The following is a 12,328-nucleotide window of genomic DNA, read 5'->3' on the forward strand; positions in this document are numbered from 1 at the left end:
GGTTTTAAAGAGAAAATGTGGTCCCTAAATTAAAATAAATGAAACAGCAAGAAAGCGTTTAAAAAGGCAGCAAGGAAGATGGCAGAGGTTAGATCACATATGTTGGTCAAAACAGTGCACATTAAACAGATGCATTAAGACTCCAATTAGATAAAAAATGAAACCCAACTCCATGTATTTCTGAATGGCAGCCCACATAAAGTGACAGAAACGTCTAGTGAGGTTCAGCAGAGGCATATTGGGTGAATGTAAAAAATATATATATATCAGGCCGGGCACGGTGGCTCACGCCGGTAACACCAGCACGCTGGGAGGCCCAGGCAGGTGGCTTACCGGGGCTCAGGAGTTTGAGACCAGCTTGGGCAACACAGTAAAAACCCACCTCTACTAAGACACATAAAAAAATTGTAATCCCAGCTACTCGGGAGGCAGAGGCAGGAGAATTACTTGAACCCGGGAGTCCAAGGTTACATGAGCCGAGATCCGGTCACTGCACTCCAGCCTGGGCATCGGAGTGAGACTCTCTTTTAAAAAAAAAAAAAATCTGTCCAAGGGGACTCCTAGGCAAAATTAAAACAAGACCCAGCATAATCAGGATAATTTAATATTAATTAGGAGAAAAACTTTAAGTAAGGAGGAAGTGTCAGGAATCCCTAGACACTGATTCCCGCATGGGAGTGCATGCCCTGCAGTGACAGCCCCGTTCCCTCACACCCCCTTGGCCATGAGGACTTCCTGCTCCAGGCCCCGGGGCTCCCCTCCTTAAACTTCCATCTAAAGATGCTGCTGGCCAGAGACCTCCCCGGGTGCCTGTCGGAGGGCGCATTGGTCTCACCAGCTGTGAGAGGAGGTCCTGTGGGCACCCGGACGCGGTAACTGAGGACAGGTCCTGTGAGCACCCGGACGGACGCGGTAACTGAGGACAGGTCCTGTGAGCACCCGGACGGACGCGGTAACTCCGAGTATGTTCCCATCTAGTGTTTAGGAATAAACCAGCATCTGAGAGGCCAAGTCTGACACAGCGCGCTGGAGTCCCCACCGCCCTCGGGGCTGGCTCGCCATCCACCTGTCCTTCCTGAGCACGCTGGGCAAGGTCAGAAGTGACCAAGGCTGAACTGGGTATCAAAGCAAGTTTGCTTTTGGTGACTGCTCCTGCATTGCAGACAAGCCCACACCCGTCCCGGGAGCTAGGTGCCTGGCCTGGTGCCTGAGAGGCTGCAATGCAGCTGAGCACAAGTCCAAGCGAATCCCCGCTCACCCATCTTTGGGGAGGGGAGGCATGGAGGCTCAGGGGAGGTGTTGCAGCACCCGGCCGGGCCGCCTGACCTGTTCACCTGCTGACACCCAGGGGCCCTGGCCTGTCCGGCCGCCACCGCCTGGCTTTGTCAAGCTGACTGTGGACTGCCACAGGCCTCGACTGCCACGCTGGCCTCATGGGTCCCGGGCCTCGAGACTGAGGCACCTCCTGACTTCCTGCAATGCTCCCTCCATTCCACATCCACGCTGAAGTGCCTCAAACACCTCTTCCCTCCTCAGCTCCTCTGGTGGCTTCACGGACCTTCCTTAGCTTGCCTGGGATCAGACGCTGGCTTGCGCTGGGGCCGGGGCCCTGCCACCATGGCCGAGGGCGCCGCTGTCCTTGCCCGCGGAGCTGAGCACAGGCAGAGGGCACCTGGTCCTGGCTTTCGGGGGAGGGTGAGTGGAGACAGAGGTGCGGCGGACGTGGCAGTGAGTTGTCCAAGCAGAGCCAGGCTCGGCAGTAGATGGTGCGGCTGAGGGTTTCCAGCACGGTTGTAATCCTTGCCCATCATTTGGCCTTCCCGTCACACACGTGGCACTGTTTCCTGGCGTCGACAGTGTGGACTGGGGGCCCCAGCCTCGGGCTGCCCTGGGTGCCTCGTTTGCTGAGATGGACCAGGGCCAAGGACAATGACACGGGTGTTGTGAGCCCTGTGGAGGGGCCTGACGAAGGTCTTCAGGAGCCCGTCCAGCCTGCACGCAAGGGTCTGGCACGCCCACCAGGGCATGGCTGCTGGGCTCCCTCAGAAACATCAGGGGCAGGCAGAGGCCGAGGAGCCACCGGCCTGCTCACGGGCCCGTTCCTGCAGATCTGAGGGGTACCAACCTGGCCGCCGGCCCCGTCACACCAGCCGCTCCAGCCAGCTGCCACACGACCCACGCCTTCACCCTCCTGGCCTCAGGCTGCACAAGGCACCCGGCGCCCTCAGCCTGAGTGAAACCTCAGCCTTGGAGCCACCCCTCCTGCCTTGAGAACAAAGGGAACTGGCGGGTGCAAGGGGGGCTCTCTCCCCGCTACTGGGCTGTCCACACTGCAAAAAGAAGCCAGAGGCCTCGGTCCCTGCGGGGGTGGAGAGGCAACGTTCACCCTGATCCGTAAGATGAGGGAAGCACAGCCTGGAGACCCCGATGTTCCCGAGGCCCCAGCTGCTGGGCGGGGACAGCGCTGGGGAGTGTCAGCACAGGCGGGTTGGGGAGCTCGGGAGACTCTGGGCCAGAAAGGGGCTCCCCTGTCCCCCAGGCAGAATCAGGGTCCGCTGGGCAGTCCCCAGCCAATAGCAGGGACCCCGCACTCCCCGTCGTTGCCCACTCACAGCCAGAGCCGCACTGCCTCAAGGATGGCGCTGGGCTGGATGGTGGAGCTGGAGGGCAGGGCCTCGCCTCGTCCCAGGGGACCGCCTCAGAGAGGGGCCGAGGGTCACTCGGTGTCCCGCGTCTGATCTCCGTGTGGACCAGGAGACCCGGTTCTCTGAAGTTTGCCGGTACTCGATGTTCATTCTGAAGCTTTCATCAGTTCCCTGTTCCATCTGACATCCCAGCATGAAACGCTCTGCGCTCCCCTGGCCAGCCCGGCAGCGTCTGATGGTAGCCAAGCATGGCTGAAGTAACCCTGTCCCTGCCACGCAGGAGCTATTGAAACGAACGCTTTAATCCCAACCGGAACGTGTTGCCAACCAACGAGGCAAAACATAAACAACTTTGTCAGTTGAGGCGCATAATACTCATTTGGTTCCCACGTCGGGGCTAAGGTATTTATAACCGAGTTGCAGCTTAGTCAACCACGTGTGTCCTCTCCGGAGGAAAGACGGCCCTTCACGGTTCGGAAGGAAAGGCGGTTTCTCTGAAGTGTCCTTCCAGCCTCCCAGAAATCTGGGGTAAGAGGCATCTCTGCTGAACCCAGCAAAGTGAGTGAGCACTTTCTCGGCAAACGCAGCATCTGTGAGGTCCGTTCTGAACAAGTGTTGGTATTTTACCATCGAGTGTTTGCAAACTGCCTGTCAAGCACCAAGGTGTGAGGTGGGAATGACACCCTGCCGGGGGGTCATTGTCTACAGATTCTGCACTTAGAAACCAAGGCTCCCCAAGTTGGGTGTGAGCCAGGCACTGTTAGCCTCATGCCCAACACCCCACCCTTGTTTGCAGGAGGATGTGCCCACCTTGACCCCACCTTCCTTTTCCAGCTGTGGCAACAAAATGGAAACCCTCTGTGAGAGTCCACAAAGACTGCCACTAAACAGATGAAAGGGCTGCCCCTAGCGCCTCTCTTTTTCCTTCCCTGGCTGTGGATGTAATGCTGGAGCAGCAGTAGCCACTTTGAGACTGTGAGGAGCAGCTGAGCATGAAAGCTCCGCTGAGAACGAAAGTGGTACCTGAGGATGACACTGAGCAGCTGGGCCCCCTTCTGACTCATCATGACCCCCAATTCAAGTTCCTCTCCCTCTGATTTTTACTTGCAACCCAAAGCATCTTCCCCATGTGGAATTCAAGAACTTCCCTTCCCAATCTCCTACTTACCCTCCAGCTCAGCCCAGCCTGCAGCTCCACCGTCCTCCCGGACCCAGCTCAGCCCAGCCTGCAGCTCCACCATCCTCCCGGGTCCAGAGAGCCCAGCCTGCAGCTCCACCGTCCTCCCAGACCCAGCTCAGCCCAGCCTGCAGCTTCACCATCCTCCCAGATGCAGAGAGCCCAGCCTGCAGCTCCACCGTCCTCCCAGACGCAGAGAGCCCAGCCTGCAGCTCCACCGTCCTCCCAGATGCAGAGAGCCCAGCCTGCAGCTCCACCATCCTCCCAGGCAGAGAGCCCAGCCTGCAGCTCCACCGTCCTCCCAGATGCAGAGAGCCCAGCCTGCAGCTCCACCATCCTCCCAGGCAGAGAGCCCAGCCTGCAGCTCCACCGTCCTCCCAGACCCAGCTCAGCCCAGCCTGCAGCTTCACCGTCCTCCCAGATGCAGAGAGCCCAGCCTGCAGCTCCACCATCCTCCCAGGCAGAGAGCCCAGCCTGCAGCTCCACCGTCCTCCCAGACCCAGCTCAGCCCAGCCTGCAGCTCCACCATCCTCCCAGGCAGAGAGCCCAGCCTGCAGTTCCACCGTCCTCCCAGGCAGAGAGCCTGGCCTTGCCTGGTCAGTGACCCAGTGGGACAGGAACTGGCAGAATCTCCCACTGCCTCAACCAGCAACCTGTGGCATTTGTGAAGTCTGTTCACAATAAAAGAGAAGGCTGAGGTCCAAACTGGGCAAGAAGAGAGAGACAGGAGAGCCTGAGGGACCTCTGTTGGGTACAGGATGGACACCCAGCCTTGCCCTTGGTGTAAGTCCCAGGGTGGACACTGGGGGTCAGGCAGGACCACTCAGATCCCAGCTGCCTGAATGGCCCTGCCCGAGGTCCCTGATGGTGTGTGCTCAGCCCCACTTTGGTGCTGCGAAGGAGGAAGGAGGAAGGAGGTGCCCCCTCCATCCCTGTGGAGGACTGGGGAGATGCTGGTGCTGGCTGCAGCATGGCTGAGGGCATCCATGGCCTAGACTCCTGGCCCCGGTAACCTCTGCTCACAGAGGGAGATTCTTCCCCAACTGCGCCCCTCACCAGCCTAGCGTGAACTCCCGAGGTGGACACCAGTGGCCCCCTACAAGCCACTTGGGTTGTCCCTGCCCCACAGGGGTGCAGAGGGGCTCTCTGACTGTGGATGGTCCTTGAGGCAGATGGTCCCACAGTGCAGAACCTCAAACTTCCTGCCTGGCCTGCCCGAGATGCTGCTCCTCCACCCCGGCCTGGGTGATCACGATCCTCCTCCCCACGCCAAACCCAGGACCGAGTCCCTGCGGCGTGTTCTCCCCAGAAGTTCACCTCCTTCCCTCCACAGGTCAGGACTGAACACAGAACCCGACACATCGTCCCCGAGGACGAGGTCAGCTTCTCAGCGGAGCCCAGGCTGGCCGCCTCCCCTGCGTCAGGCCCGGCTGGCTGTGAGGGACACTCACTGCAGGACACTGTCCACTGTCACCAAGCCACCAGAGTCACTGGACCTGCCCACTAGACCTCACCACGTGGCAGAGCCGAGTGTGGGCGAGTCCTGCCTCAGGCTCCATCACTGGGGCCGTCAGAGGCTCTCCTGAGTGTGTCCCGCCACCCCACCCTGCACCTCCACACACGCAGCCTCCAAGCCCTCTCCCACCTGAAGCCCCCGCCCGCCGACCACGCACGCTCCCGAGGACTGAGCGTGTTTAAACAGGGTGTGTCGCTTCAAGGCGGAAGGACGGGAGGACCCTGGCGACGACCATTTCTGCCGAATTTAGCCCCGCAAGGGTCTGTAGTGATGATAGCACCCCCACCGCCATGTTCCTCCAGGCTGTGACGGCGCTCCCAGGCCATTTGCAATTCTCTGGACTGAGGAAACCAGTTTCTTTAAATTAATCCCTGGAGGACCCTGGATCCCGGACCCATGTCTTGTATCAGGGCCTGGCCCCAGCTCACAGCCACTTCTCCTGCAGGGGAGCCTCCTGCTCCCCCTTGAGCAGCCACCCCAGCAGCCGCTGAGCTTCCTGCCCTCGGTGGTCCCAGCGGGGGCCCTTCCTTGAGACCCAGGGTTGGGGCAGATGAGCGGGCCCTGGGCCACCCACTCCTCAGCAAGACTCACACCTGGGGCGCGGCCCACTGAGGCAGCCCCGAGTGGCCATGGTTTAACCAGGCCACCTCTTGGTGAGGCCCGCCACTGTCCAGAGGCTCCCGCAGGCCCTTGCCACTTCCTCCTTTCTGCTGTGGCCTCTGACAGGGGTGCACATGGGCATGTGGCATGCTGCTGAGTTCCTGGCCCCGACTCCACTTCTCAGTCCATTTCCTTTTTTTTTTTTTTTTTTTTTTTGAGATAGAGTCTCGCTCTGTCACCCAGGCTGGAGTGTGCAGTGGCACAGTCTCCACTCACTGCAACCTCCATCTCGAAGGTTCAAGCCATTCTTGGGCCTGAGCCACCCAAGTACCTGGGATTACAGGTGCGCACCACCATGTCCAACCAGTTTTGTATCTTTAGAAGAGACGGAGTTTCACCATGTTGGCCAGGCTGGTCTTGAACTCCTGACCTCAGGGGATCCACCTGCCTCAGCCTCTCAAACTGCTGGGATTACAGGTGTGAGCTACCGCGCCCAGCACTCAGATAATTTCCAATGCATCTCTCTCCCCACTGGCTCTCCCCCTGTCTCTGTCTCTATCTTTCTGTCTCTCTCTGTCTCTGCCTCCATCTCTCCCTCTGCTTCTCTCTGCCCTCTTCCTTTGTCTCTATCTCTCTCTCTCTATCTCTGTCTCTCCCTCTGCCCCCATCTCTCCCTGTCTCTCCTCTGTCTCCTTCTGTCCCTGTGTCCCCCTGTCTCTATCTCCCCTGTCTCTGTCTCTCCCTCTGTCTCTGTCCCCCTGTCTCTGTCTCCCTCTGTCTCTGTCTCCCTCTGTCTCTGCCTTCCCCTCTGTCTCTGTCCCCCTCTGTCTCTGTCTTCTCCTCTGTCTCTGTCTCCCTCTGTCTCTGTCTCCCCCTCTGTCTCTGCCTTCCCCTCTGGCTCTGTCTCCCTCTGTCTCTGTCTCCCCCTCTGTCTCTGTCCCCCTCTGTCTCTGTCTCCCCCTGTCTCTGTCTCCCCCTCTGTCTCTGTCTCCTTCTGTCTCTGTCTCCCCCTCTGTCTCTGCCTTCCCCTCTGTCTCTGTCTCCCTCTGTCTCTGTCTCCCCCTCTGTCTCTGTCTCCCTCTGTCTCTGTCTCCCCCTCTGTCTCTGTCTCCCTCTGTCTCTGTTTCCCCCTCTGTCTCTGCCTTCCCCTCTGTCTCTGTCTCCCTCTGTCTCTGTCTCTATCTTCCCCTCTGTCTCCCTCTGTCTCTGTCTCCCTCTCTGTCTCTGTCTCCCCCTGTCTCTATCTCTGTCTCCCCCTCTGTCTCTGTCTCTGTCTCCGTCTCCCCCTCTGTCTCTGTCCCCCCGTCTCTGTCTCCCTCTGTCTCTGTCTCCCCCTCTGTCTCTGTCGCCCCCTCTGTCTCTGTCCCCTGTCTCTGTCTCCCTCTGTCTCTGTCTCCCTCTGTCTCTGTCTCCCCTTCTGTCTCTGTCTCTCCCTCTGTCTCTGTCCCCCATCTCTGTCTCCCCTTCTGTCTCTGTCTCCCTTTGTCTCTGTCTCCCTCTCTGTTCTGTCTCTCCCTTTGCCCCGTCTCTGACATGCCTTCTCTGTTTCCACCTGTCTGTCCCTGTGCGTGCTGAATGTTTTGTGTCTTTTTCTCCGTCTCTGTTCACTTTATTTCTCCAGCTCCCCCTCCCTGACCCTGTTTCTGGGTTCCCCTCTCTGAACGGCTTGGGTGCCTCCTGCTCCCTCACCTGCCGGCTGCTTTGTGTCCGGGGCTTGGTCTGTCTCTCAGTACTTTCCTTGCGGTCTCTGCCAAGCTCTCTCCTGATGTCTGGGGTCCCCCCCCCAATTTTCCATCTGTCTTGCTCTCTCACTCACACTCATTCCGAGACACCAATAATGGGTCTTGCCGGGTGGGGACAGAGGCAGAAAACAAGGTCTCCCTCGCCTGGAAGCCCTCACAGCCCCCGCCCAGCAGTGCTGGCTCTGAACCTCTGCAAAGTCAACACGGGGTGCCCTGGGCAGTACTCAGTGTGGTGCCCCTGGGGGTCCGCCGGCTGCCCCCTCTCAGCTCCACCCGCCCGGTTGCTGCTGCAGAAGAAACTTTGCGCTGATGTGAAATGTAAAGGGAATTCAAGCTGGCAATTACCCAGCTAATTTCAGCCATGTAGACAGCCAAATCAGGTCCTTCAGGTTTCCTACAAGCCCACCTCAGGGTCTGAATTAGCCACCGAATTAATTATCTGTAACAGCCTGGGACTCCCCGGGTGGAGCTCGCCCTCCTCGGAGCAGATGCTGGCTTGTCCCTGAATCACGTCCCGGTGACGCAATCATTATAATTAGACTCAACCTGCAGCTTACCCTTGACCACGAAGGCTCAGGGATGTGGCCCCAGGCCAGGCTTAACATCTTTTCATTTAATTTGTGTTGAGTGGATGCACAGCCACCCTCCGGAGCCGGCCACACACCCGGCTCCTGTCCTGGGGGAGGCGGCGCCTGTCCCTCTGTCCACCCATGTCCCTGGCCCCGCCAACCTGCAGAGATGTTCCCAGGAGGCCTGACTCATACCAAGGTGTGAACGGCACCAGCTCAGGATGCTCCCCTGTGGAGCCACCCAAGGAAGACGTCTGTAACGGTAGAATCGAGCACCAACCACGGGTTATCCCCCGAGGGAGCTCTGGGCACTGCTGCTGGGGGAACACAGGATGAATGCTCTGAGCTAAACCCACTCATCCAGGACAGCCCCTGAGCTGACCAAACAGCTCTGCCAGGACACGTCTGCACCGGCACGGCCCAGGCCCTGCCCACCTCCTAGACTAGGGATTCAGCCACTGTCCTTGACATGGCCTCTGGCCACTATGACAGCTTTGAGCCAAGTAGGGATGGGGTTCCTTTCCAAGGGCAGACGGCAGGTTGGACGAAGGCCTGCCCCCACCCCAGCACACACAAAAGAGGCTGCACGTCCCGTCGGGAGCTGGTCGGGACACGCAGGTTTTTCGGGTCTCCTCCTTTGCTCTGGTAACCAGGGAGCCCTGGCTCCGTGAGGACAGCGCTGCCTCACCCAGATGGAACCCACAGGGTCCTCGCCGGATGTACAGGCCAGCTCTGTCCCCATACCTGTCCCTGAGGCAGTGGCCTGCATCCTGCTCTCCCAGGCTGGGCTCTCCTCACCTGGAAGGAAGCCCTCTTGGGGGCTGCCTGGCCCGGCCAGTTAGAACTGCCCCTGCAAAACCTACACCAGGGTGTCTACCCTCCCCCAGCACGTGCACCAGCAAGGTCCGTGGGTTCTGCCCTGACCACTGGCCACGGCCCTGGCTCCCCGCCCTAAGGCTCCGGTGGAGGGCTACGCTGTGGAGGGCTGTGCGGGTGGCTGCACGGGTGGCTGCAGGGCGCTGCTGCGGTGGGCCAGATAAGGAGCAGCTGGTGTGGTGGTCTCTCCATGTCTGCCTATCCCAGCACCTGGCCACTCAACCCACCCCACCTCCCCCTTCCTACCTCCCAGGGCCTGCTTCATCACGAACTCCATGACGGTTGCTCTGATTCCACAGCGGCTCCTCCAAGGGTCGGAACTCACATGCGCGTGTGGCCAGGAGTGAGTGTCCTTTCTGGTGGAGAGTGAAGTGGTCACAGGTCACCTGGAGCAGGCCCCTGCCTGGCCATCCCCAGAGACCATCATTCGTTACCCCCAAAACCTTGTGGGCTGGAACCTCCCCCACCAGGAGCAGCTGCCTGGGTCTGTTCCTGAGGGGGCTTCTGTGCCCACACCCAAACCAGACCTCAGACTACCTGCAAAGTGGTCTCCCCCGCTCCTGGGGTGTCTGAAGCCCCTGCGGGGAGGGCTGCTGACAGCTGAGAGGGCATCACTCAGAGGCGCCTGGCAGGAGGCTGCGGGAGCAGGGGCGGGGCCCAGGGGGCGTTTGAAGGTGACTGCTCTGCTCTGCAGCTCCGTCTGGAGCCGTGCCTCCCTGGTGGTCCCGAGCCCAAGGCTGAGGAGAAGGGTTGGGGGTGGGTCTTTGAGCGGGTGCCCTTCAGGGCAGGCTCCTGTGGCTTCTGACTCTCCCTGAAGGCACTGCAGTCAGCGCGCCTCCCCCATGGCCCACGGTAGACGAAAGGATGGTGTAGAGAACCTTCAGAGGTTCGGCCGTCAGGGAGCACATGGGAACAGGGACAGAGTCCCCCTGCCCCCGAAAGTGCAGGGGGTGGGGGCTCTGGTCCCCTCTTGAGAAGCTGCTTTCTGAAATCACAGCAGCCGCAGTGAGCCGCTCGCATTTGCGGGGTCCCTCCTATCAGGGAAACCCCGTCCCTGGAGCGCCACTGTTTTGACGGTTCGCCCCCGCCCTCCGCAGATGAAGGGGACTTGAGCGGGGACTGGGAGGGCGGCGGGCAGGGAGCGGCCCCGGAGCCTTTGCCGCAGCGCCGAGTCTCCTCCAAACTTCTCCCTGGCTCCCGCGGCGCGGGGAAGGAGGGCACCTCAGGGACCCGCACCCCGCAGGGACCCGCACACCCGCCGCGCCGGGGCTCCCGCAGCCGCCGCACCCGCACCCTTTGGTTTTGCGGGCGGGAAGCGGCCCTCAGGCGGGAGCGCGCCAGAAGAGGAAAGAAAGAGGGCGAGGGAGGAGAGGGGGAGCCTCGGAGACAGGAAGGAGCGAGAAGGAGGCCGCGCGCGGGCCGGGACCGCGGGGGCCGTTTCAGCACCGCGGCGGTGGACAGCGCCCGCCCCGGACCCTGCGCGCGCGGAGCCGGGGAGAGAAGCGGGGGCGGGAGGGGGAGAGAGAAGCTGGGGCCGGGGGGAGAAGCGGGGGTCGGGAAGAGAAGCCGGGGTCCGGGGGAGAAGCCAGGGTAAGAAGCCGGGGCCGGGCGAGGGGAGAAGCAGGGGCCGGGGGGAGAAGCCGGGGCTGCGGGGAGAAGCCGCGGCCGGGGGGAGAAGCCGGGGCCGGGGGGAGAAGCCGGGGCCGGGGGGAGAAGCCGGGGCCGGGGGGAGAAGCCAGGGCTGCGGTGAGAAGCCGCGGCCGGGGGGAGAAGCCGGGGCCGCGGGGAGAAGCCGGGGCCGCGGGGAGAGACCCGGGAGCGGAGGCCGGGCGGGCGCGGGGCGCGGTTACCTTCCCGGGTCGGGCGCGGGCGGTCAGCGGCGGGGCGCGCTCGGGCCGGCTGAGTCCATGTGGCGCCCCGCGAGCTGCGGCGGCGGCTGAAGGGCACCGCGAGGAGGGCGCGTCACTCGGAGGCGCTCCCCGCCCCCTCTCGCGTCCGAGCGTGACAAGCAGGGGGAGGGAGCCCGAGGGGCGGGGAAGGAGGTGGATCCGAGTGACGCGCCCCCGGCTCCCTCCCGCCGGCCCGGCGCCTCCCCAGCCTGCGCCCGCGCCCCCCGCCCGCCCCGACCTGCGCGCCCCCCTCCCCGCGCCCCCCTCTCCACCCCCAGCGACGGCGCGGGCCTGCTCCCTACACGGTCCGAGCGTGCCAACCCCTCAGGCGGAGATGGCCCCGGCTCTTGGGCGGAGGGGTCGGGGGTCGGGGGAACGGGTGAGGGGTCGCTGCCCCCGTTCTGCGGGGACCGTGCCCCAGAGCGCCGCCCGCCGCCCCGACCCCCTCCGCATCGCAGGGCGGGAGAAGGGCGCCCCCAGACCCCTCAAAACCCATTCGCGCCCCTCGCAGCGAGAGACCCGCGGGCTGGGCCGGGCTGATTTTCAGGGTAACGGGGTCACCGATGAAGCCCCTCTGTTTTCTTTTAGGGGAACAAAGGCCGGAGACCCCAAAGCCCCGGAGAACAGCGGGAGAAGCCGGGCGGGGAGGGGACGCCCGAGGTCACCGCAGGCGGGCGAGCGGGGGTCCCGAGGCGGGCGGGCGAGCGGGGGTCCCGGGGCGGGCGGGCGAGCGGGGGTCCAGGGGTCCCCCCGAAGTCCCGTCCCCTCGGCCGCCCCCTCCCCCGGCCTCCGGGATTTCCGCTGCGGCGGACGCGGCACTGCAGGAGAGCGGGGTCGCCGCAAGGTCGGCTCTCGGCCGGGTCCGCGCTGCAGTCCCTGCGCCTTGTCGGACGCCGGGTGCGGGAAGGGTCGGGGCGCACCGGGGACCCTAAAGCTGCCCTGTGCTCCTGGCCGGGGGTGGCCCCTGCTCGTGGTCGCGGCATTCACCTGTCACTGTCCCCTCGGGCTGCTTCCCGGACTGCGCTGGAGCCGCTCGGATTCGGCCCCTCCCCCGCTCTCTCTGCTCGTAGCTCTGCCCCATCCCCGCCCCGAGTTTAGTCTGAGTTCGGGAGGCCTGGACCCCCAGCATTGGCCCCAGCGCCTCTGCCCTGTCCCCACTCCTTTGCTGATCTGGTAGGGGATCCTCAGCAGAGGAAGGGGGCTGCGGGGGGAGAGGGGAGGGTGAAGGCACCAGAGCCGAGCCCACGGGATCTCCCCGAGGCAGCCAGGAGAGTCCCTGGGCCTGGGAGGTTCACAGGCAACCTCCCAGAGGGG

The 12,328-nt window shown here is 62.7% G+C and overlaps 1 protein-coding gene across 2 annotated transcripts in view; it reads right to left on the reverse strand.

Annotated features, from left to right (window-relative positions):
* Window positions 1-12,075, reverse strand: part of CPLX1 (complexin 1) — a 43,704-nt gene extending 31,629 nt beyond the window's left edge. The window contains exons 1-2 of one of the 2 annotated variants that reach the window (XM_010345156.2): window positions 12,002-12,075; window positions 9,372-9,481 (exon numbers count right to left, since the gene is read on the reverse strand). In XM_010345156.2, the coding sequence (XP_010343458.1) occupies window positions 9,372-9,402 (31 nt within the window). In that variant the 5' untranslated portion in view covers window positions 9,403-9,481; window positions 12,002-12,075. Of the gene's footprint in view, window positions 1-9,371; window positions 9,482-10,975; window positions 11,137-12,001 lie in introns of those variants that run through there. The other variant, XM_039468110.2, reaches the window with a different exon arrangement.
* Between the last annotated feature and the right edge of the window lie 253 nt (window positions 12,076-12,328).

The sequence above is a fragment of the Saimiri boliviensis genome, chromosome 3 (assembly GCF_048565385.1).
Source record: "Saimiri boliviensis isolate mSaiBol1 chromosome 3, mSaiBol1.pri, whole genome shotgun sequence".
NCBI classification, from domain to species: domain Eukaryota; kingdom Metazoa; phylum Chordata; class Mammalia; order Primates; family Cebidae; genus Saimiri; species Saimiri boliviensis.